General features: G+C 37.4%; 1 protein-coding gene across 1 annotated transcript in view; it reads left to right on the forward strand.

Annotated features, from left to right (window-relative positions):
• The first annotated feature begins 1,293 nt into the window (after window positions 1-1,293).
• The window catches only part of LOC106063747 (glutamate receptor 2-like), a 38,614-nt gene continuing 12,668 nt past the window's right edge, over window positions 1,294-27,239 (forward strand). The window contains exons 1-4 of the mRNA XM_056025187.1: window positions 1,294-1,614; window positions 13,886-13,915; window positions 18,647-18,850; window positions 25,178-25,350. Coding sequence (XP_055881162.1) covers window positions 1,546-1,614; window positions 13,886-13,915; window positions 18,647-18,850; window positions 25,178-25,350 — 476 coding nt within the window. The 5' untranslated portion in view covers window positions 1,294-1,545. The remainder of the gene's footprint in view (window positions 1,615-13,885; window positions 13,916-18,646; window positions 18,851-25,177; window positions 25,351-27,239) is intronic.

Below are 27,239 nucleotides of genomic sequence, written 5' to 3' on the forward strand. Positions count from 1 at the left end.
TGGATGCGGTGCTAAGACGCTGTAGGTCACACAATCCCCCACTTGATTTGATTAGCCACATCAGGAAGCAAGTCAAGGGACTAGATCTTGTCATTTATGTCATTAAATATGTTTAACCATGGAACTAGAAAAGTTCTATACTAGTTCCATGGTTTCCCAGTTATTTTCCTACCCGAGACCCTTTAATCGTCATCTTCAACTTATCTTGACTAGCTATCCGTTGTTATTCCTTTCATTGTCCTTTGTTTGCTTTGAGAATTCATCTAAAAGTTAGCATTAAAATAACTAGACAACTTTGCTGTCTAGATATCAAGTTTGATAAATATTAAGGAACTATTGATATGATACAAATAAACAGATCAGAAACATGGCCGGATTAATGTGAGAGCAAGCGGGGCTACGGTTACGAGGCCTCCACAAAAAAAAAGGCCTCCACAATTTTTCTGAATTTTGACAGGTCAGAAACATTTTTTTTTCTAAAAACATTTTTCTCGTGTTTACGACAGGCAATTAAAAAAAATGTCCTGATTAAGAAGTGTACGCTTGTAGCATGCTCGGAATAAGACTAAGTAATTACGTAAATAAGTAAATATTTCAGCGCGTTTACCAAGGGCCTTACCCTCCAGAAACTTAAAAACAATATTCACTTTTTAAAGTAAAATATGCAAATGAAATATTTTTATAAAAGGAAAGTGAGATTAAATGTACAAGAATTCTATTTCTTTCATCTAAAATATAACATGGTTTTAGATAGAAGTATTTGCATTGATAAGTGGATCTTTATTAAAGCATTGGAAAAAACTATAGGGGCCTCCACAGGCTTAAATCCGGCCCTGCACAGAACACTGAGTATCTTATTTAACAAACATACTAACAGACTCAAAAGTCAACATTCAGCACATTACAAACTAAAATTTTAGATATTGCAGACAGTAATGTTACTGTAATAGTGAACATTTATACATGTCTAGACGATTAGAACAAAAAGCACACAATTATAGTTATAGAAAGATTTAGCCAATGTTCATTCTAACAAACATAGTCAAAGTAAGGAATAGTCTTCCCACACGCTCTAATGACATTTCAATAACTCTAACTTTAATCCTGCCTGGTTTCGGCAAGAGAGCTCAATTTTGACTGGAGTGCCATCCAGGAACACTTCCCATAATTCCACTCACACATCGACTCCCCCTGGTGGTTTTACTCACCGCCAGGCATACTACCTGTCTTTACCTGTGCCTACTCCCTCTAGTACTCTCCCCATCTCTCTCTCTCTTTCTCTCTATTCCATTAAAAAAAAATTACAGAATATCCCTTGTGTACATGTTTCTACCCCAGTTCTTCATCTCGGAGAGCTCAGTGTCAGCGATGGATGTGTTGCCGCATGGCTGTGTATGTGTGTAAATGTGTACCTGTGATGTGCTTCCACTACGGACATCAGATCTGAAACATAAACACTATATTTAAAAAAGAGTTTCTACCAATCAAATAGAGTTATCTTAGATCTCGTACATCTGGGATTGTATTTATTTCCATTGCGCTATCATGTGGAGTCTACTCACACTGAGCTTAATCCTGCCAGGTCTGCTCGTGAGCCATGTCCCTCCGATACAGGTAAGTATGTCATTCAAGTAAAGTGTTCGTTAGGTGTGTGAGTCTTGTATTTTAATATGAATGCCAACTATTTGACAGGACGTAAGTGTCATCAGTTCCTACAGTCAGGGTCGATAATCAAGTTTCTGTTGTGTATGTATCTTAAATTATTTTTTTAGATGTACTATATTCTAAACACAAGTATGTAAAAAAACAACAACCTCAAAGCCTCCCTCCCTCTCTCTCTCTCTCTCTCTCTCTCTTTCTCCATTTGCTGTCTTATTTGTAAGTGTAGCTGAGCGAAACAAGTATTTGACACCCTCCGCTTAAATGGGCTGCGTTTATACAAAACTACATTTGTAAGGCATTAAGAATCTATATCATAAGTCCATAATTCTAACTATTAACTCTTTCTCCCCTGATTTAAAAGTTGATAAAGTTTCTGAAAGTCCGAACACCAACGGAATAAAACTCCCCTTTCCCCCCCCCCCCCCCCCCAGTGTTCACTGTAACCAATAAACTCAAAATTGATTTCAAACAAAAAACGTGTGGCCCTATCTCACTCATACACTATTGGAGATTTTCATGCATGGCGGACAATGTATACATAGATGTTTGGTGTATCCGGTGGTAAAGGAAGTGTTGGAGTTTTCTACAAGAAATCTGATCGTTTCTGTGCACTGTTAGCCGAATGTGTAACTGTCTACGTTTATAAGACAACAACATTTCACTAGGACATAAACATTACATCATAGACATACTATTATATCTAGACTGGAAACCGGAAACTAATTCTTATCCGCGATTGATCGATTCATGTACCTATATATAGAGATTTTTATGTACGTAACTCTTTTTTCAAGCTGTAAGGGAAGTCGCACCAAATCTTGGAAAATCAATCTTTTCTGTCTTAGAAAAGTCATGATTTTGTTTTTGGAATCTGCTATTAATCACAGAGCTATATATTCACGCAAATATATGAAACAAAGCCATTTCCTGTTAGTTTCCATTGAGATTCAAAATCCTAGATCGAAATAATTCATGTCTATTGATTTTAATGATCTTATATACATTTAAATAGATTGATTACATAGATCTTTCTAGATTATGTATCTAAAAATTATCTAGATCTACAAATTATGAGACGAGAGTACTCTTATTGTTTATGTTCAATTACTAGATCTAGATGCATTAGACTTTCACTCTAGGACTTCAAACTTTTTAAAAGCAAATCAACAACTAAGCAGAGTTAATAAAAGAAAGATGTCAGACAGTTTACAAAGCACAAAACACAAAAGATGTGCACCTGTACATTTCTGTGTCCACTCCTCTCCTACAGTTTCAAACAGGGGCGGACTGGGTATCAAAATCGGCCCGGGCATTACCATATAGACCGGCCCACAAATGGCATGTTATATATTTTCGGTTTGGGGTGTGTGTCTGATTTGAATTTTTTTTCTTTGGTCGCGACCAGACCGGCCCATTTGGTACCGGCCCACCGGGCATTTGCACGTTTGCCCATATAGCCAGTCCGCCCCTGGTTTCAAACCACTTTAGTGTTATAGCAGGTTCTAGCTAACATTCGTCCATGTCGACCATATGAATGGAATATGTTCAATTTGTGTGCGGTTCATAGTCCAGGTGACATCAACCGAACCAGTTCCTGTGGTCAGAACAGTAAAAGAGTAAAATTTGGCCAGCGAAATCGTTCACTCTCCCTTCTACCCCCAGTGTCTGAGAATCAAAAGCCACTTCGGACATTTCTGAAATTCCAGTGTAGGCCTCTAGCTCTCCTGAGTTTTAAAGCTGTGTTTTATACAGTTTTATTCATACATTTGTTTTAAGTTTTTCTAGCTCTGGGTCTATTCCTCTTAACCTTATTTTATGGTTTCACAGTACGCTCATGTACCGCTATCCGTAGAAGCTAATGAATGTGATATATCATGTACATTAATCTGCATTGATAAAAGGGAGACTATAGGCAAGGGAGATAATTGCGCTTTAATCTTCGGACAAAATAATGGGCAAATGTTGTATTTATTTCTTTACCTCAAGAGAAACATTCAGGTGTCATTCTGTAGTGATCGGAATATCGTTTCCACTTCCCAAACAAGTTCTTTCACCATTACAAATGAATGTCTACTGTAAAATGTCTGTATAATTTGTTACAAGCAGATGAGAGTCTTTTTAACCATACACCAAAACAGAGCGTCCCTGAGTCTAATGTCCACCTGACATTTCAAAGGGAATTAAAGGAACTTAGTGTCCCTGCTGGCCACATGAGTGACATGACACCCTCAATAACAGTCGGTCACAGAAACTGATGAGCTTTATTTTTCTGCTTCATAGAAGACCTTTACGTCTCAACATTGTTGACAGATTTCCAAATGATGGTGTCCTTTATCAAATCTCAACATTCATTGATGAATGTTGTGTGTGTGTTAAGAATACAACATCATTCCGAATGTGTTTCACTCCTTGCACCAGTAGAACTTCAGAGGAAGACAGACTGCTCTGTGCCAACCGCTTCTCAAAATAACTTGTAACATCCTCTGACAGAGATGGGAAATGAGGAGAGGGGAAATAACTCTCTAAAAGGTGGCAGGGATTAAACAAGAGTTATCAGATTGTTACTGATGAAATTAGTTAACAAGAGTGAGCTGGGTACAAATGAAAGGGATCTACTGTGTTGACAGTGAGAGAAGCGTTGTCTTCTGTATATTTGTATTTGATGATAGAAGTTATGCATGAAAACAGAAGGCTTTAACAGAGTAATTAGGACAAGAAATTATGTGAAGCATATCCTAAAACTTTGTTGTTGACTAATGCCGAAAGAGCGGAACTGCCAGTGAGTCCAGTGAACACATAATGGCAGGATGTTCAACCTTATCAGAATCTGCCTACCTAGGTCGCCATAACCAAGTTGCAAAATTAATACACCAACACCTGGCTTTGACACATAATTAATAAAGTATACTTCCGCCACACCAAAAAGCTAAACTCCTCCCACCTACGCCGTCTAAGGAGTATCCATAAGGTGCGTTGGTCCGACCACATACCAGACACAGAAATCTTAAAGCTGTCCAACCTGTATAATATCAATGCGACAGTAAAAAGGTCCCAACTTCGATGGGCGGGACATGTAGTCCGCATGCTAGACAATCGCCTTCCCAAACGACTTCTGTACGGGTAGTTGTGTGCAGGAAAGCGCTCCCAGGGAGGTCAATATAAGCGCTACAAAGACACTCTCAAGAGCTCCTTCAAGGAATGCGATATCGACATTCACGGCTGGGAAGCACTAGCTCTCGATCGCTCCTCGTGGCGTGAAGCTGTGAGTCTCGGAGTCTCAAGATTTGAAGCAAGAAGAGTGGCCAGGACGAAAGAGCGCCGAACCAACAAAAATCTGAGAGAAGAAGCAGGCCTATCTAACCCACACATGCCACATATGCGGCCGGCTTTTTAAAGCGAGGATTGGACTTAACAGTCATCCTCGAGTCCATAGGAAATGAGCTCATCTTGGACCGCGAAGGAGGAGCTATAATAAAGTAAGATACGCCACCTTACTACAAATTATAATGCATTCTAGTGGTCGGTATGAATACGTTATAGACTAGTTTACAGTTTGGTGGGTGTAATGGAAAAGACTTATTCCAGAGTTATCGTTTTCAGGCATCTATACCACTTACTATGAATGGTCCTTGCATGTTACTTTGGGTTAGGGTTAGGATTAGACACCACTTATGACACTTGCCTACTGCTTAGATCACCTCTGAGTAACTCCCAACAGAAAATGTCCATCCGAAGGCAATTTCTATTTCCTCGGCCATGCACTGGTGAAATCTGACTGAAGAGGACGCTACTCTTCCTGTTAATTAACAGAATGAAAGGCCCGCTGTCTTCATAAACTTTTTGAGTACGTCAGAGTTGCTTCCCGTTGGTGTGTTCAACTTGTGTTCATTAACATGAAAAGAAAGTCAGTAGATAATAGAATTATCTGTACAGACTCTGCTAGCAATGTCTAACCAGCCATCAGCCTTGTTTGTAACGCTGGTTTTTGTAGCTTGTAGCCTTCGAACTTTCAAGTCAGATTGTTTGAAAAACATTTTTTTTTTACTTTATTGTCTTTTTTTGTTTGAAGTTGACAAGCGAGCTGGTTCAGCCAGGTTCAATTTTTTAAAATAGTGTCTATTTCACACATCGGAGTTTTATTTTGATAGTTTTCAAGAGCAATTTCTACTCTAAAATGTATTTTATGTGTGTGTGTACGTGTATCTGTGTGTGTGTGTGTGTGTGTGTGTGGTAAGAGAGATTGAGATAGAGAGAGAAAGTGGGAGAGAGGGATCGAGAAGAGAGGGAGAGAGAATTGAAGAGAGTTAGATCAAAAGAAAGAATACAAAAAGGACAAAGCAGGACTATCCGGACAAACAATTTTAATGAACTTTTGCTGGTCAGTTCAAAATTAATTTCGAGGAACGAAGCAAAAAAAATAATAATTTCCCACTAAATCATTTCTAGTACACTCTTAAGTAGGCGAGTTGGCTGAGTGGTAACGCGCTTAGCTTCCGAGCCGGAGTGTCGCTGGTTCGAATCCTGGTGAAGACTGGCATTTTAATTTCTTTAGGGCGCCTCTGAGTTCACCCAGCTCTAATAAGTAGCTGACATTAGTTGGGGAATAGTAAAGGCGGTTGGTCGTTGTGTTGGCTACATGACACCCTCGTTAGCCGTGGGCCACAGAAAGCGTGATCTTTACACCGTCTGCCCTTTAGACTGCATGGTCTGAAAGTGGAACTTCATTACAAATTTAGTGCATACTGAGCCGTTGTTAGTTTACTTCAATAGTAACAGATAGGTCAAGCTAGTATTTAATAGATTGAACTTTAATACATTCTTTTGATATGGCGTGTAGGATTCAATAGAGTACATTGAAGAGCTGTTTCCCATGGATATCAGGACTAGAGTTTAGTCTTAGTGACAAGTCATTGAATTAATTTTTTTTAAAGTTGCCCCCCCCCCTTTTTTTTCAGACCTTGCGATCTATAGGGCAGATGATATAAAGGTCATCTGGATCTGTGGGCCACAGTTAAAGAAGGTGCCATATGGCCAGTATAATGACCAACCACCTTTACTTTTCCCAAACTAATGTCAGGTACCCATTAGAGCTTGCTGGACTCATTACGCCCAAGGATACCGAAATTTATAGTTACAGTATTCACCAGGAATCGAAACCGGAACCTTGAGTGTGGTAGCTGGGCGCTTTAACGCTCGGCCACATCGCCTTAAATTGAACATTGAGTTAATTTTAGACATATCTGTAATGTAAAAATACAAAACTTGGACTGGAACAAAAAAAATCTTTTTTAAAAGGATATTCATTAAGAAACATTTTCAAAGACTCGAAAAATTCGTTTTCAAAGTCTGGCGGTAACTTTGTTATTTAAAAGGTTTTTGTTGTGGATTATCTCTCTTGCAGTCGGTCAATTTATACGGTTATAGAACTTAGTAACTTTGAAATTGGGGAGGGGTAGCGCCACCACCAGGATGGAACAGTGGGCATCATGGGAAGAGTATCTAATTAGTTACTTTACTAAAACGAGACACTTGACTAGATTGACCTAAGAACACGCATAGGACGTAACCATCTTCGTTTTTGAAGTAACGTCTGCATTTTATAAGATAAGATAGAGAAGATAGAAATAACTAGCATCTGTAATATCAACATATATAGGCAAGTTCTTCCCCTTAGACGAGCCTTGTCTTTCTTTAAATGATCGCTATAGTTTGCTTGTATACATTTGCCTCCTAAAATAAAGTTCAATCAAAGAAGATTGCTTTCTAGAAAACCGAGACAAATAGACTTAGGTCAGGGCTGGTCAGGGATGGTCAAGGCTGGTCAAGGCTGGTATGGCAATACTTCAATGGTACAAAGACATCATTAAAAAGACTAATGTAAAAAAGCATCGTATATCGCTCAAACACAGCTCCCATTTCTTAAAGAACTTTTTCATGACAGAAGCCTTTCCAAAACACGTCAAACCTTTAAAGATAATCTGTGTCCATTTAGCTTCCCTTACATTCAGTCGGGGGGGGGGGGGATACAAGTTCTTTCGTCACCACCGAGCAGTAAATAAAATCCAAACTCATCGAGCGCTGGTTTTGTGTGTGTGGGGGGGGGTATGTGTGTGTGTGTGGTTATGGTATGTTTTTTTTGTATTTGCATCTATATCATTCTTGTTATAGTAGTGATTATTGCTATAGCAGTGATTATTGTTATAGTAGTGATTATTGCTATAGTAGTGATTATTGTTATAGTAGTGATTATTGTTATAGTAGTGATTATTGCTATAGTAGTGATTATTGTTATAGTAGTGATTATTGCTATAGTAGGGATTATTGCTATAGTAGTGATTATTGTTATAGTAGTGATTCTTGTTATAGTAGTGATTATTGCTATAGTAGTGATTATTGTTATAGTAGTGATTATTGCTATAGTAGTGATTATTGTTAGAGTAGTGATTATTGCTATAGTAGTGATTATTGTTATAGTAGTGATTATTGTTATAGTAGTGATTATTGCTATAGTAGTGATTATTGTTATAGTAGGGATGCGAAGGTCGACAATTGAAGTCGAACTGAATTTCCAGATGTTTCGATCAATAAAATTATCTTATCTTATATTTAATCAATTGCAAATTCTCTTCACTTCGGAACTGGAGTTTTAAAAAATTTGGTTTATAAGAAGTAGGTATGTGCGTATAGCGTGATGTAACAGAGCTAAATTAACAGAAAACATCAGTGTCTTGATAATATAGATTTTGTATAAATCGTAAACTGTATCTTACTTTTAGATTTACACGATGCCTAATTTTTCCATTTATTTGTTGTTGTTGTTGTTTAACGCTCTAGACTCTACATCTACCTGTGCAAGTCACATTTCAACTCTCTAATTACTCTAGAAGTAGATTTCCACATCCAGCGAGCCCCCCATAATGATGTTTAAAAAAAACTAAAAAAAAAAACAACATTCTTTTTTTTAATATATTTTGATTTAGACTAAAATTATATTTCTTTCTTTAAATTATAGCGAAGGGAAAGAAGGTTCAAGGAAATAGGAAGGGATTTCACTCTGCTGAAAAAGTAAAAAAAAACAATAAACATTCTAATTTTTTTTTTTTTTTATTAAAGCTTCATCTGTCTTCCAAGTTCGTTCTACTGATATAGTTTAACCATGGTTTAACAAACCCAACCTTTATTATTGAATTCTTTTAATTCACTGCCATTGTACTACAATACTACATTATTGTAAGCAAATTTAAATAATTTCCATATATAAAACGTTGAACAGTAGTAATCAAAACAACTAATACATTGCCAAAGATAGGGTAGGGATGTATAAATGTTTGTGAGACAAATAAATTATTAAAACCATTTTCTTAATCTAGTTCTTTATGAATTATGTAGAGTCTAGGTTTAAAGATTAGAGTTTACAATAATTTGATTACCAGACGTCCGTCAAACTGAGGACATATCCTCCTTTTAGGGGTCGCGTCTTCCGCTCTGCAGACATTGCCATAAAGTTGGAAAATGTCAGGCCGTCACTCAATTGCCTAAACCCACTAGCTCACTCGCCGAGTTTGTATTATTCTGTATACAATACCTAAAAGGCCAAGATATTGACATGAATGATGTTCACTTGGTTGATCAGCGATGCAGCATGAAATCATTGGCAAGAAACGACAGAACACAACACAGAAACACGACAGAACACAACACAGAAACATGACAGAACACAACACAGAAACACGACAGAACACAACACAGAAACACGACAGAACACAACACAGAAACATGACAGAACACAACACAGAAACACGACAGAACACAACACAGAAACACGACAGAACACAACACAGAAAGACGACAGAACACAACACAGAAACACGACAGAACACAACACAGAAACACGACAGAACACAACACAGAAACATGACAGAACACAACACAGAAACACGACAGAACACAACACAGAAACATGACAGAACACAACACAGAAACACGACAGAACACAACACAGAAACATGACAGAACACAACACAGAAACACGACAGAACACAACACAGAAACATGACAGAACACAACACAGAAACACGACAGAACACAACACAGAAACACGACAGAACACAACACAGAAACACGACAGAACACAACACAGAAACACGACAGAACACAACACAGAAAGACGACAGAACGCAACTCAGAAACACGACAGAACACAACACAGAAAGACGAACACAACACCGAAACTCGACAGAAAGACGACAGAACGCAACACAGAAACACGACAGAACACAACACAGAAACACGACAGGACACAACACAGAAAGACGACAGAACACAACACAGAAACACGACAGAACACAACACAGAAAGACGACAGAACGCAACTCAGAAACACGACAGAACACAACACAGAAAGACGACAGAACGCAACTCAGAAACACGACAGAACACAACACAGAAAGACGAACACAACACCGAAACTCGACAGAACGCAACACAGAAACACGACAGAAACTCAATAATTTTTTGACAACCTCCATCACCCATTTTTTTAAAGTGAATCTAAAGCTACTCAGAGCTCCTGATGTTCTGTACTTTGTACAAAGCTTATATCAATTAACTCTTTCTGTCTGGTACAAAAGTTTGAGCATGTTATTTCTCCCTCACCAATTCTCGAATCAAATTGAAACTTTGCACAATTATTCATTGGCGTAGACAAGACATGAATCAATTAATTAAAAACTTTACCAATTAGTCATTTAATGACTATTTAATATCAGCAATAGAAGAGTTTTATGATCAATTACAGGAAGTGGTCAATAAGGTCCCGAAAAAGGACATCCTTGTTGTACAAGGAGACTGGAATGCCAAAGTAGGAAGTGACTCCTATCAAACCTGGAAAGGCACTTGTGGAAAATACAGTAACCTCTCAACCAATGAACGAGGTCAAAGACTATTAGAATTTGCGAAATACAACAATCTCTTACTGGCTAACACACTAAGATGCCACAAAAATTCGCGTATAACCACATGGCACAGTCCGAACGGAGAGCACCACAACCAGATCGACTATATCATGGTGCAACAGCGTTTTAAGACAAGCATCCATACGGCTAAAACAAGAAGTTTTCCTGGAGCTGACATTGGAAGCGACCATGACCTAGTTATGATGACCCTTAAAGTACACCTAAAAAAGGTAACAAAACAAGGACCTACCAGGATAAAATTTGACTTGGACAAGCTGAAAGACCCCCAAGTAGCTGCCATATTCGAGGCACAAGTAGGAGGACGCTTTGCAGCCCTCAATATCTTGGACTCCAATGACCAAGATATCGATACGCAAGTCAATATGCTAAACACAGCAGTCACAGATACAGCCCTGGAAACATTAGGGAAGCTCCGCCCGCCCAAAAAAACCTGGGTAACAGAGGATATACTCCAACTCTGTGACAAGCGACGGGAGCTTAAAGGGAAAAAGCTGTCCGACCCAAAATATGTCCACGAATACAAAAGCGCCAACAAACGGATTAGAAAGGGAATGAAAGAAGCGAAGAAAAAGTGGATAGAGAATAAGTGTTAAGAAATTGAACAGGGACTTAACAGGAATGACAGTAAAAAAGCGTACCAATTAGTGAAGGACCTCACTACCTCAAAGTATTGAAGAACTAACACAGTACAAGACAAAAACAACAAATGCTTAGCCGAGGACAAAGATGTGTTGAAAAGATGGACGGAATACTGTTCAGAGTTGTATAACTTTGAAATCTCAGGAGATACAGAGATACTTAATGTCCCGGCAGTTTCCAACATCGACGACTATCCGATTCTTCGCTCAGAAGTAGCAGCAGCAATAAAAGCCCTGAAAAAGGGAAAATCGGCCGGAGTTGACAACATTCCTGGCGAACTTCTTCAGGCAGGAGGAGAAACTATGATAAACGCACTCTATATGATTTGCAACAAGATCTGGCAATCAGGAGATTGGCCCAAACCCTGGACCCAATCACTCATAATAACCCTTCCAAAGAAAGGCAACTTACAACTCTGTCAAAACTATCGCACCATCAGCCTCATAAGTCATCCCAGCAAAGTTCTGTTAAAAATTGTATTAAACCGGCTAAAACCGATAGCAGACAACACCATATCAGAAGAACAAGCAGGTTTTAGACAAGGTCGCAGCACAACAGAACAAATCCTAAACCTCAGAATACTCTGTGAGAAATATCTCCAACACCAAGAGAATCTTTTCCATGTCTTTATTGATTTCAAGAAAGCTTTTGATCGAGTATGGCACGGAGCACTCTGGGCGACAATGGAAAAGTACAACATCAATAAAAAACATAATCAAAGTTATCCAGAACCTCTACAAGGATGCCACCAGTACGGTGTACTTCAACAATAATATTGGGGACTAGTTCAAAACCACAGTTGGAGTAAGACAAGGCTGCCTACTGTCACCAACACTCTTCAATATCTTCCTTGAAAGGATAATGGAAGATGCCCTCGACGGCTATGAAGGTACTGTTAGCATTGGAGGAAGAAGAATTACTAACTTGCGCTTCGCAGATGACATTGATGGCCTAGCAGGGACAGAAGAAGAACTAGCTGACCTGGTGATGCGCATTGACAAGACTTCCGCAGCATATGGCATGCAAATAAATGCCGAAAAAACTCAAATTATGACCAATAGCCATCAGGGCTTTAAAAGAGGCTTCAGCATTGGAGGTGAAAAGCTATCTAGTGTTAACAGCTTCAAATACCTCGGAGCTATTGTCTCAGATGAGGGAACAAAACCTGAATTATTGACCCGAATAGCACAGTCCACAGCTGCCCTTTCAAAACTTAAAATAATATGGAAAGATAAGGGCTTAGCCCTCGGCACCAAAATCAGACTGATGCGCTCTCAGGTCATGGCCACATTTTTATATGCTTGCGAGTCGTGGACGTTAAATGCAGAGCTTGAGAGGAGGATCCTAGCAATGGAATTGAGATGCTACAGAAGGATCCTAGGCATCACATTCAAAGACCGCATCACAAACCAAGAATTCAGAGACAGGGTTACTGTTGCGATCGGAGCCCATGACGACATGCTAACTATTGTGAAAAGACGAAAGCTTAAAACCTTTGGCCACATTACAAGATCTACGGGGCTCGCAAAGACCTTCCTTCAGGGAACAGTGCCAGGAAAAGAAGAAGAGGCAGACAGAAAAAGCGATGGGAGGACAACATTAAAGAATGGACAGGCCTGCCATTGAGAGAGGCTCTAAATAAGGCCAAAAAAAAGGAGGAATGGAGAAAGACGGTCGACAAATCTTGCCTGGTGCGCCAACGGTCCAACAGACTAAGGGATAGGGAAAGGTAAAAGTAAGTAATATCAGCAAGGTAAATGAATCCCTCAGTATTTACAGATATGTTTAAAGATGTCGTGTCTGTCCTCTTGTTACCTACGTCACTATAAAAGGGAGGGGGTTGTCTTCATACACTTGGTCATTCTTGGCGTTTAAGAAAGTGACGTAGGCCCTATAATCGTATAATTGTGCAGCTCTATGACCAAAGCACGGCATAAATTGCTTTATAAATTTTTAGTGTAGTTTTTTTTTAAATTAATGTTTTTATGAGGCGAACAGGTGTCTGGAAGCTCTATCTATTTAAATATGTATATTGTATGGGTGCAAGTGTATTAACTCATTGGCAGCTTATGTTTAGAAGAATCTGAGGCTCAACTTTAACGTTTCGTCTAGAACTAAAGATTCAAGAACACAGTGAACACGCTGATAGGGTTGATATGTCTGACATTCTTTTTTTTTTTTTTTTTTTTGTTATCTCACATGTCATTCTGTAACAAACATTATGTGTGAGCTGGTTAAGAAAAGACGGGGGAGGGGGGGGGGGAATGCAGCATGTGTGTTTGGAATAGAAGTCAAGGGGAGGAACTGCTATCAAGACAAACATCATCACGTGGTTCAAAATGGTGTGTGATGTTGTTTTTTTAAAGAACACTTTTGTTTTTTGCCTTTATTGAAACAAAAAAAAATAATAAATATATTCCGTGTTTTTAACGTTTTGGTAACTTAGTGCATAATCCAACTGTTCAAATAGACATTTTATACATTCTATCTTACTCGCTTGACTTGCATGCCTTGAAAATTAATTATTTAAGACTCACTGACATAGATATTCCGTTGAAAGTTTTTGTCTTACTTTTTTTTCACCACCTTTATGCATTTTCTTCTTTCAGGGGAAGGAACTCGTGGTGTCGACACTTTTGGTGAGCATATTTTCTACCTGTTACATAGGCCAGTGAATAAACATGTCACGCCTCTATCCACTCTATCCCATTTAATTTGAGCATTTTTTTTACCTGTTACATAGGCCAGTGAGTAAACATGTCATGCTTTCATCACTTAACTCCCATCTATTGTGAGAATAGACAGTAGAAAATTAATGCTATTCTGAAGAAAGTTGTCAGCATCTCTTTATCCTTTGAAACTTTAGGATATTACCAGTGGCGTAGCAAGGTATCCGTGGGCCCGGGTTCAAGAATATCTTGTTGGGCCCCCTCCTCCAAATAAAACGAATGTAGTGTTTGACAGAACAATTGAATAATCTGAATGTATGGGTTATTAAACAAAAGACATTCCAATACTTTCTGCTCTATTTAACGTAAACTTGACTGCGCTGACAATTTTGTACTCAACAATAAGCAGAACAATTGTATCGAATGTTTCTAATTTCCCTCAAAGTGCTGCAGCTTCCAGGCGTTCTTTTCTTTTGAAGAACACAAAGTCATTTGAGTGATCAACTTTAGTAAATCAAAATATATGAATCTCATTTTCTTAGAGCATTCCTTGATGACCAGCTTGTGGGCAAAAGTATTTGAGTGTACTATAAGCTATGCTCTTCGTATTGGATTTAAAACGCGACCATCTTGAGATGCTGTGAGCAAAAATAAACATACCAAGTCCTAGAAATTTGCAACGTCTTGAACACAGCTGACGGAATCATTTAGGGCCAAGTTTAAGCCGTGCTTAGCACAGTGAAAATGAAAGAGAACAATGGTGTTGATTGGACCTCGGTATTTTGTCCAGAACTTCATTTGTGCGGCTTTGTTTTCCTGTCAAAATTCAATATTCATAACAATTTCAAATAAAGCCTGGTCAGCGGATTTTGTATAAATATAACGGTGTTAACTTTCTTTAAGAACTATGAACCAGATACTAAGCATTTGTCAGAGAAAGACGCTATTCCTGATTAATTTGGACATCTCTCTATCTTCTAGATCTTTGTTATAAAGCTGCACCCCAATTTGGTTTCGCCATCCGTTGTAGCAGAACAAACATATTCAACTTATACGAGACATATGAAACATAGGCCTACTATGGTGTTTAGTTTGCTTGCTAAATATTTAATGTTATTTTTTATATATTTTCTTTTTTGGATTTCATCTCCTTTTTTTTATTCTTTTCTAATGATTACATCACATTTTTTTACACAATACAAAGACAACAAAACAATTTGATGAAGACTTCCGAGTTTGACACTATTTCAAAGTATCTACTTTTTTGGCGAGGATACAAACGTTTTTGAATCACAACTGTTAAAATAGTTTGCTACTTATTTAACTAGGTTGAAAGTCACTTAACATTTCCAATATACCTTTTAGGATAATTAAAACGTTGATGTAACACATTTTAAATACAAAAAAATAAAGAAACTAATTGAGCTTTGAAAAAATTGAATAATTAGTAGCTGTGTCGAAATTTTTTATTCTGAGCATTAGGACTTAGTGTCATCCGTAAGTTCTCACGTGGGCCCCAACTAGTCAAGAGTCATGGGCCCAAGTGCAACGTACCCCTTTGCGTCATTGTTGCTACTGTGGGCCCCTCATGGTCGTGGTCCCGGGTTCATTGAACCCCTTCGCGCCATGGATGCTACGCCACTGGATATTACGTAACTGCTTAACGTGGGAAGGGGGTATACATTTTTTTAAATCATTTTTTTACGAGAGAGAGGGAGGGGTCCTGAAGATTTCTTACGTAACAAAAAATATTAAAATAAAATTTGAAAAAAAAAATTAGATCTATATTTTTTCGTTTTAACTCTCGTGTTCGTGTTTGTAACAGCGCCATCAGCCTCATGGGCGTAGCCAGGATTTTTTTCGGGGGGGGGGGGGAGGGGCGGAGTTGGGGGGGATTTTTTCTACCCCCCCCTCCCCCACTACGCCACCCCCCACCCTGAATATATATATATATATATATATATATATATATATATATATATATATATATATATATATATATATATATATATATATATATATATATATATATATATATATATATATGTGTGTTTGTATGGATGGATGTGTGTGTGTGTACGTAATTAATCTCTATTACATTCTGATCCTTCATTCTTTTGGAAGACGTTTATAGGTTCTTCCTGGAGTTAGTGAAAAATTTGCAGATTCCTCACCATTGCCAGTAAGGGGTCTGGGAGAGCGCTAAGAGCTCCCAGTGCATTATTCTGCTATCAAAAAGTTTTATTTCAAAAACCTAATGTGCTATTCTTACTGACTTAGACCCTCAAGCGCCGTTCGTTGGCAAGCTGTTTCCATAAAAATCTGTCACTGGCAACGTCTGAAGCCTCTTCCCACCTGCTCTGAGGACTTCTATGAAAGTGTGGCGCCAAGTTGTACGAGGATGTCATCGCAACTTTTATTATGCGTATTTCATTTTGTCGGAGAACATGTCCCGCAAACCTCATGCGACGCTCTGTCACAACCTTACTAAGGGGTCGACTCCCACTTCGGCATAGGATTTCCTTGATTAAGACCCGATCTCTATAACTGGCTCCTAAAATCCGTCTTAGCCATCTTTGTAGAGCCACATTTAGTGCTTTTCAATTTCGGCAGATGACTATACATTGCACTTTATTAATGGAACCCAGCCACTGGTAGACATGTGGTACAGTGGTAGACATGTGTAACTTCTCTTGACTACGATCTTGAAATTAGGTGACTAGTTTGCTTTACATGTTATATCGAAAAGGGAAGTTTTATCGTCAAAATCATCTGTTGGGGGGTTTTAAACTAAAATATATCTGGAGGTTTTTTTTTTATTCAAAACCACATTTAGTTACGGTCATAGAATTTGGTGACTGTTGTTTGCTTTAGAAATTATATTGAAGAAAGAGGCTTTCAACCTTAAAACGCTCTGTAGGGGTATTTTAAACTCAAAACTATCTTGAGGGGTTTTAAAGCCATCTGGAGAAGAGGGGTTAAACCTCAAAACCCCCATAGGCTTATCTACACTCAAAGAATTTTAGTGTGTAATTTGCTTTATTTTATATTGAAAAGTTTGTTTTTTTTACATCAAACCCTACTGAAGGGAAATTTAAACTCAAAACACCCAATAGGCTTGGCTACGCTCATAGCATTTTGATTGCGAATTTTTTTATATTTTTTTTATTTTGAAGATTTATTTTTTAACTTCAAACCCCGCTGGCGGGGGGTTTAAACTAAAAACCCATTTGGCTATGCTCATAGTATTTTGAGTGCGTAATTTGCATTTTTTTATATTGAAAAGGTATTTTTAGCTTCAAACCCAGCTGAAGAGGAATTTAAACTCAAAACCCCTTTGGCTACGCTTATACAATTTTTAGTGTGTAATTTGCTTTTTTATATTGAAGAGGGGTTTATCGTAAATTTTGGAAAGGGGTACAAAATCTTCCTTAGATGTGCTCTTGGAATTTGGGGATTGTCGTTTGCATTTTTTTTTTTGTTTTATAGAAGAAGGGGATTTAAATGCAAAACCCTCTGGTATGGGGTTTTAAACTCAAAACCCCTTGGTAATGGGTTTCAAATCCAGAATCCCCCTGGTAGGGAGTTTTAACTTAAAAACCTCCTGGTAGTGAGTTTTAAACTCAAAACCCTGGTAAGGGGTTTTAAACTTGAAACTCTCTGGTAGGGGTTTTCAAACTCAAAACCCCCTGATAGGGGGTTTTAAACTCAAAACCCCCATTAGCTGTGCTAGGGCAAGTGATGGTTTAGTATTAAAACTTCACCTTAAATAAACAAAATTAAAGCAAAAGATCAGTCACTTAACTTCGACCCCCCCCCTGGCTACGCCCATGATAATCAGCCTACATTATGTTTGGTAACACGCTTTATAAATTTAAAGTATCATTATTAACAGATACAGTGGTCCCTTGACTTTCGCGGGTCCGACTTTTACTGACCACTGTGTTGTGAAAGGATTTGCGTGGAGTATGAGTGTCCCCCTTAAGCTACGCCACTGCTCTGTACCTGTCCAGGGGTTGAATGGTTTAGCCTAGCGGGGATAACGTCAGGAATGCAGAACCACAACTGAACGTCTAGGCCTGTCGGTGTAGGTTGTGAGATAGAAACTTAGTAGTGAACAAAAATACTGCAGATTAATATTAAATAGAGCTCTATTAATATGTTACTTTGATTGAATGTTTGTTGTTCAATAACAATTTCATTGGTTGTCAAAAAAATATTAATGAAAAAAATATAACCCACGTTTATTTGTTTTTTTACACCACGGGTTTTCCAACGGTTTATTTACACTCAATGCTTGCAAGTCAACTTAAAACAAATGCATGACTGCCTTGACCCCTATTAGTGATTGAGTCGTGCGCAATGATCCGTTCTGCGCCCCGTTTGCTACGCCAATGGTACATTCACTAGTTTGGCTAATATCAGCTAACATCACTCCAAATAGTTCAAAGACCTTTTCACAACCTTTAAAATTAAAATGAAATTCCCATTTGAAACCTTGAATCCCGCAGAGCTAGTTGCACACTTAATGAATAAATGTTAGCCCTGCCAGGATCTAAAAGAAGTTGTGCTGGACACACTGACACACTAGTCAACAATGGACGTTAAAAACGTGTAAACTGCCAATCATCGGACACGACTAATTGACTTGACATAATTCTTTTCTAAATTATAATAAATGATAATGAAAAACATTGACAGATTTCACCATTCCTGAAGAAGATTGAGACAACGGAGAAAGGGAAGACTGTAGTTCGCTATGAGGGCTTCATCCATGACTTGTTGCAGAAAATCTTCAACATCACAGGCACACAGTTTATCTACGCTGTCCGACAAGACAAGCGCTATGGTCAGCAGCTGGAAAACGGCTCATGGGATGGATTAATCGGAGATGTCTTAAATAAGGTGACATAGTTTCTAGGAGATGTCTTAAATAAGGTGACATAGTTTCTAGAAGATGTCTTAAATAAGGTGACATAGTTTCTAAGAGATGTCTTAAATAAGGTGACGTAGTTTCTAAGAGATGTCTTAAATAAGGTGACGTAGTTTCTTGGAGATGTCTTAAATAAGGTGACGTAGTTTCTTGGAGATGTCTTAAATAAGGTGACGTAGTTTCTAAGAGATGTCTTAAATAAGGTGACGTAGTTTCTAAGAGATGTCTTAAATAAGGTGACGTAGTTTCTAAGAGATGTCTTAAATAAGGTGACGTAGTTTCTTGGAGATGTCTAAATAAGGTGACGTAGTTTTTAAGAGATGTCTAAATAAGGTGACATAGTTTCTAAGAGATGTCTTAAATAAGGTGACGTAGTTTCTAGAAGATGTCTTAAATAAGTTGACATAGTTTCTAGGAGATGTCTTAAATAAGGTGACGTAGTTTCTAAGAGATGTCTAAATAAGGTGACGTAGTTTTTAAGAGATGTCTAAATAAGGTGACATAGTTTCTAGAAGATGTCTAAATAAGGTGACGTAGTTTCTAAGAGATGTCTAAATAAGGTGACATAGTTTCTAGAAGATGTCTAAATAAGGTGACATAGTTTCTTGGAGATGTCTTAAATAAGGTGACATAGTTTCTTGGAGATGTCTTAAATAAGGTGACGTAGTTTCTTGGAGATGTCTTAAATAAGGTGACATAGTTTCTAGGAGATGTCTTAAATAAGTTGACGTAGTTTTTAAGAGATGTCTAAATAAGGTGACATAGTTTCTTGGAGATGTCTTAAATAAGGTGACATAGTTTCTTGGAGATGTCTTAAATAAGGTGGCGTAGTTTCTTGGAGCTGTCTAAATAAGGTGACGTAGTTTCTAGAAGATGTCTTAAATAAAGTGACGTAGTTTCTAGGAGATGTCTTACATAAAGTGACGTAGTTTCTTGGAGATGTCTTACATAAAGTGACGTAGTTTCTTGGACATGTCTTACATAAAGTGACGTAGTTTCTTGGACATGTCTTACATAACGTGACGTAGTTTCTTGGACATGTCTTACATAAAGTGACGTAGTTTCTTGGACATGTCTTACATAACGTGACGTAGTTTCTTGGACATGTCTTACATAAAGTGACGTAGTTTCTTGGACATGTCTTACATAACGTGACGTAGTTTCTTGGACATGTCTTACATAAAGTGACGTAGTTTCTAGGACATGTCTTACATAACGTGACGTAGTTTCTAGGAGATGTCTTACATAAAGTGACGTAGTTTCTAGGACATGTCTTACATAAAGTGACGTAGTTTCTTGGACATGTCTTACATAACGTGACGTAGTTTCTAGGACATGTCTTACATAAAGTGACGTAGTTTCTAGGAGATGTCTTACATAAAGTGACGTAGTTTCTTGGACATGTCTTACATAACGTGACGTAGTTTCTTGGAGATGTCTTACATAAAGTGACGTAGTTTCTAGGAGATGTCTTACATAACGTGACGTAGTTTCTTGGACATGTCTTACATAAAGTGCCGTAGTTTCTAGGAGATGTCTTACATAAAGTGACGTAGTTTCTTGGACATGTCTTACATAAAGTGACGTAGTTTCTAGGAGATGTCTTACATAAAGTGACGTAGTTTCTAGGAGATGTCTTACATAAAGTGACGTAGTTTCTAGGAGATGTCTTACATAAAGTGACGTAGTTTCTAGGAGATGTCTTACATAAAGTGACGTAGTTTCTAGGAGATGTCTTACATAAAGTGACGTAGTTTCTAGGAGATGTCTTACATAAAGTGACGTAGTTTCTAGGAGATGTCTTACATAAAGTGACGTAGTTTCTAGGAGATGTCTTACATAAAGTGACGTAGTTTCTAGGACATGTCTTACATAAAGTGACGTAGTTTCTTGGACATGTCTTACATAAAGTGACGTAGTTTCTAGGAGAGGTCTTACATAAAGTGACGTAGTTTCTTGGACATGTCTTACATAAAGTGACGTAGTTTCTAGGAGATGTCTTACATAAAGTGACGTAGTTTCTTGGAGATGTCTTACATAAAGTGACGTAGTTTCTAGGAGATGTCTTACATAACGTGACGTAGTTTCTTGGACATGTCTTACATAACGTGACGTAGTTTCTAAGAGATGTCTTACATAAAGTGACGTAGTTTCTTGGACATGTCTTAAATAAAGTGACGTAGTTTCTAGGACATGTCTTACATAAAGTGACGTAGTTTCTTGGACATGTCTTACATAAAGTCACGTATGGTAACTTCCTGGTTCTGATCCAAGTTTTAAAAGTTGTCATTATTTAAGTTTTGAAATTATGGTTTGGATTAAGATTTCATTCTCACATTTAATATGGATCTTTTTGTAAACAAAGTGTACCTGGCTCTTAATGTGTCGGCTATTCTTCATTTCATTTACAAAGCACTTCGTTTCTTTCTAAAAAAAAAAAAAAAAAAAAGAAAGATCTACAACTAACCTCATCACATCTAAAATACATTTCTTTCATTCTTTCATTCGTTTTATCATCATTGGAAAACCCAGACGAGTGCACCTCGGTAAAAACCCTACTTTAGCTTTATGACCTAGTCTAACTTTGCTATTCTTAATCTCGGGTTTTCCAATGTGATAAGCGGGTCTTCGTGTGTATATTGTTTTCTTTATTTCTGCATTATGTCATCTTTCTCGACCCCTTCAATCCAAAAATAAAACAAAATAACAAAGAGGTATTTATACTTTTTTGTTTCTACAACTGAAGTCCCTTGCGGACCTCATGATACTCTAAGGCAGTGGTCTTCAATCTTTTTTTGGTCTACCGCCCCCTTTTCGAATTTTTTCTTTAAAAAAATCCGCCAGCGCCCCCCTCTCAGAAAAAACAGTTATAAAGAAGCTTGAGAAGGCAAATTTGAACAAAATATCATCTATTTATTAATTTGTAGGCTGTCAATAACACTTATCCCGCTTGGGAGACGACCGCATGCCAAAGGCGATTGCTGTGAACCCCTTGGCCTATGACTGACGAGCTTTGAGGAGGACTGAGTTACAGAGGTGCCACCCTCCCCCTTGAGTGCTATAAAGTTTTATTCAGGCGCCATTTCGCTCTGGAAAGTACCTGGCAGCATTCTCTGGCAGCAGATAGCCTCTGAGAGAAACAGTTCGAGAGCTCTCACAAAAACTGCGGGACAAACATTTGAGACTCAAAGAAAAGCCATTATTGAAGACAGGCGCAAAAGACGGAAAGAAAACTTATATAGAACACCAGCATACAACGGCTTTGTCTGCATAAAATTTCGGGAAAATATGTAGGTCGCAGTTGTTTGCGTAGTTATGTGAAACACTGGACTCAGCCGTAATCTTCGAAATTGAAGGCAAAAAAGCTAATATTATCATTATACAAAAATTATGACAAATAATTTGCAGTTATTACACAAAAAAATTAATTGTAAAGACTTTCTTTCAAATCCTAAGAATAGTCTCCGTTTAAATTTTTAAATATTAGGACCTACTGTTTTTAGGTTTAATTGTAAATTTAGTTTTATTTTTTAATATAATTATTATTATTGATGAATTCACTACAAAAAGAAATTAAGCTAATGGGAACCTTGTGCCTCCTGCAGTCTGACAATATTAGAAATTTCAAGCTTTAAGTTAGCCAAGGCAAGGCGAAGGTCTCCTCTACTGGCTACACCCAGTCTATTCCTTGGCTTATTCATTAAGTTTGTTACGCACTAAATCTAGGTTAGCCATGTATGTTTACTGAAAAGCTAAAACATAATTCCAATTTCGACCAAAGTTTTGGAATTTTACTGAAACATTTAAATGCAGCCACATCTCTGTTGTGCCTCCAGTGGCGTAGCTAGGAATTTCCATCGTTTGGGGGCCAGGGGGCTTGATATGTTGCGTAATATTTGATTTAATTAATTTAAAAAGTACTAATCTGGGTCCCCGCTTTAAATGGGGGCCCGGGGGATTTTTAAATTTCCCCCCTCCCCCACACTAGCTACGCCACTGTGTGCCTCCTATGTTTACATTCTTTTTACTGAAGACATAGTTTTGTAAATCTATTTTTTCATGCAACTCAATTTGAACATCAGTAATAGATGTTTCATAATTGTCATTTATTTTTATTTGTTTAATTTTAGAAGCGAATCTTAATTTCTTCATAGAGCATTGTTATGTGAATTGCATAGATATCAGTGTCCTTGGGCAGTAATTCATTTGTCAACAAACAAGTTATGTGAGATTGTAAAACTCTTTAAAATAGATTTAATATCTCGATAAAAGAGAAAATGATATTATCAATAAAAGTCTATCTCTTTCCTATCAGTCGGAGGTTCGTTTCATTCATTTGCGTTAGATGCCTACCATGTAAAACATTTTTTTTAGCCTGCTTTAAGTCATCGCCAACCGTTGAATCTTCCCGTTTCTCAAAAAAAAAATGTATTTAAGAGCTTAAAAAAACGAGCCATAACAATTAACAAACCCCTTTCGAAATCCAGCGAACTTCAGTTTACAACAAGAGTCTAACTCCTTTTTCATCATTTGTTTCATAAAACTGTTGAAAGATGCGCTTATTTTCGGCATGGGTTTGTATTTTATTTACAGTTTTATAATTAGATTCAAGTAGAAATGAAATTGCGGGCTAAACTTTTCTTGTGTATCATAACTCACAATGTGAATAGTGAAAAGATTTGTTCTTTATTCTATATTACCTATGAACTATGAAGTCATTGTAGCGTCCAACCACTGATGGTTTCCTATATGTCCTCATAAGCTACATAACTAGACAATTTTGAAATAATATTTCATCTCTAACAGAAAAAAAGTCTTTTATGTTTTAAAATAAATTTAGTTTTAATCAATTTTTCAAAAATATCATAAAAAATTTTAAAAAGCTATGCATTTTTCTAAGCCGTTTTTTTGTTTTTAATATTGTTTTAATTGTAGATTTTTATAATTGTTCATGAATATTCTTAAATTATTTATGGATATCGCTATATGTTCGTGAAGCAGACTTGGTTTCATAACCTCATCTGAAAAGGCCATCAAAGTATAACTTACTTTTTTTCTAGTGGCAATTCACTAAATCTCAAGGAAATATTACATGACATACCAGTGAGTTTTCGTAACAACATTTTATGAATATTTTTTGTTTTTAAAAAGTTAAATTATTCTATTAAATGTTACCTTTAATGTTTTTTGCAATTAACATTTACATATGAATATATTAACCTATGTAGATAAAATAAACTCTAATCTAAAAGGCGTATTACCTACTTTGTTTTATCAAATCTTAAAAGTTTATACGCGCAAGGTCAAAGGACAATAAATACTCTCCAATCATAGCAAAAGAGTAAGAAATTAAAAATAGAAAATGGGATTCCCGAACTCAATTTCTAACGCTGTTTCTGTTCTTAAATTAGAAGCAAGTTAACTTTAATTTGTCTATATTTAGTTTCCCAGCTTTAATGTTGAAGAATTTTTAAATTTGTTTTGTTTCAGAGCACCTTTAGTTTCTTCTTTCCGCCTTTATGCCCAGCGCCCCCTTACCGCCCCATTTTGCGCCCAGCGCCCCCCTAACGCCCCTTTGGCTCTCAGCACCCGCCAAAATCTCGAAAACGCCCCCTAGGGAGCGATATCGCCCCAGTTGAAGACCACTGCTCTAAGGCAACTGAGAATGAGTTCATATAGCAGATTTATCTACTTGGTTGATGCCTTGGTTACGTGCGCACCGTAGTGTAAATGTGGAATGGTGTGAACGCGTGTTGAAAGGAGGGTAGAACCAAAATGGTGGAATCATAGACTTTAAATATAATATATAAGTCTATGGGAGGAATAAAAACAATATGAGTGTTTTCAGTGCTAATTAAAATTAAATTATTTATAAACTATGATTTTGTCGTTTTAGTTTTGTTAGTGAATAGTCTCATTATAGAATAAGACGTAACAGCATTAAACAATGAACATATAGGTCGAGCTGCGTCACTATTGGTCTAGCTGCGTCACTATTGGTTGAGGTGCGTCACTATTGGTCAAGCTGCGTCACTATTGGTCTAAATCATTTCTACATTTGCTTTTTGCCTTTTACTATTCTATTGTAGATTTTTGCTATTGGTTCTATTTACAGGCTGAAAATGTACTGTGACAATTATACAGCTGCTAAAATAATATTTTACTTTTGAAAATGCACTCCCTAATGTTTTAGTCCGTTTAATTGTTCTGTTTAAATGTTATTTTTTATTTTCTAACACATTCAGTGGAGAATTAACTAGCCCATGTTCAAAAATCGTTGTTCATGCCTGTCATTTCAGAAAGCAGACATAGCAGCAGCGCCCCTAACGGAGACATCCAAGCGTAGATCTGTGGTGGATTTCTCAACACCATTCATGTCATTTGGTCCAGTTATCATAATGAAGAGACCGACCAAGAAAGTCATGACCTTAGAGGAGAGACTTCAGAGATTATTTCAACCTTTATCAGACAGGTACTGAGCACATTGCGAATACACTAACCACATTGCGAATACACTAGCCATATTGCGAATACACTAGCTATATTGCGAATAGACTAACCATATTGCGAATACACTAACCATATTGCGAATACACTAGCCATATTGCGAATACACTAACCATATTGCGATGTGAGATTTGCCAAAATACAAAATGACCACACTTTAAAACGTTACTCGTAAATTTACTATTTTAATCAACTTTTTGTTTTTACAGAAGTCTCACTGGCTATGATATGTCTCGTTAATTTAGTCTCGTGAAGTTTGCCCACCCCACCACTGGGGAGGACTGGCTATGATATGTCTCGTTAATTTAGTCTCGTGAAGTTTGCCCACCCCACCCCTGGGGAGGACTGGCTATGATATGTCTCGTTAATTTAGTCTCGTGAAGTTTGCCCACCCCACCCCTGGGGAGGACTGGCTATGTGGGCAAACGGGCAAATGCCCGGTGGGCCGGTCTGGTCGCGACCAAAGAAAAAAAACTTCAATGCAGACAACTTTTAAAAAAAAAAGTGACAGCAGCAAGACACAAAGACACGTTTTCTTGTTGTTGTTGTTTTTTTGTTGTTTTTTTGTAATCCTTATTACAGTTAGTTTTGTTTGAAATTCAACAAGAGTATAAAAAAAAAACAAGGTTACAAAAGACAGTTTGTGTGGAAACACAAACTCAAAATCGGCCACCGAAGAGGTCCACCCAGGCAGGCTTCAATATTTTCAGAAAGAACATCCAAATGAAATTATATCAAAGACAAATGAGAGATAAGAATGGAGAAAGAAGGTTAACAGATCTTGTGTAGTGCCCCAACGGTCCCGCAGATCAAAGGATAGGTGTAAGTGAATGTAAAGTTAGATGTGAACCTGGCCTAACTAGTTCCCCTTTTAGACCTTGTGGTCTACAGGGCAGATGATGTAAAGTTAATCTGTTTTTGTAGCCTAGGGAAATCTTTTGAAAGAGGAGAACGATTAGAATACTTATGACCATGCCACTGATAACTCCTGACGACCATCTTTTATTTTATTTTTTAATCGCTCTTTCTTGACAATAGGCGCGTCATTTGTAGCCTTGAAGTAAGGTTTTATGTGTTTTCTAAGAAAGTCTGACTTCACCCATCCTCAGGATATCATGTCGGCTTTATACATTTTGCTTTAATTCTCTTTAAACATTAATGTCGCAAATTGTGTTATAGGACTTTATCGGTATTTATTTTGATATTTCTATCGATATTTCATTTCTACATGTATATGTAAATTTGTTTATTGATATTCACTTTAGATATCAACACTGGTATATTTATGTGAGCAAATTCACCTGTTTATACCATACTTCCGTCATGATGAGGTTTCTAGAGCCTTTAAAATTGACGGAGTGCTTGTTTGAAATAATCTTGTATGTAGGGTGTGACTCTCTCTCTCTCTCTCTCTCTCTCTCTCTCTCTCTCTCTGCCATTAGGCGTCGATCTGATCTAAATTTTCCCACCCCACTCTATATCACTGGCGTAGATAAACACAAAAACATTTTTTTACATGACCTCTATATTTATACATGTTACATTTTTATTGTTTTTGATGGCTTTTAATTTAATTCTTATGTAATGCGTTACACTTTTTGTCATGTAAATAAAAATGAATATATTAAATATTGCTTATTTCACGATTTTTACAATTACTATTTGTTAGATAAAATGATCAGATGATGAAATGCCAGGGGATGAATTTACCGGGGATGAAATGAGCAGGGGATAAAATGACCAGTGGATGAAGAAACCGGGATGAAGTGACCGGGTTGAAGTGACCGGGAACCATTGTAATATACCCTAGGGAAGTCGGCTTTTCCTGCATTCTGAGCTATAGAAATGCCTTCA

This window comes from Biomphalaria glabrata, chromosome 3 (assembly GCF_947242115.1).
Source record: "Biomphalaria glabrata chromosome 3, xgBioGlab47.1, whole genome shotgun sequence".
NCBI classification, from domain to species: Eukaryota; Metazoa; Mollusca; class Gastropoda; family Planorbidae; genus Biomphalaria; species Biomphalaria glabrata.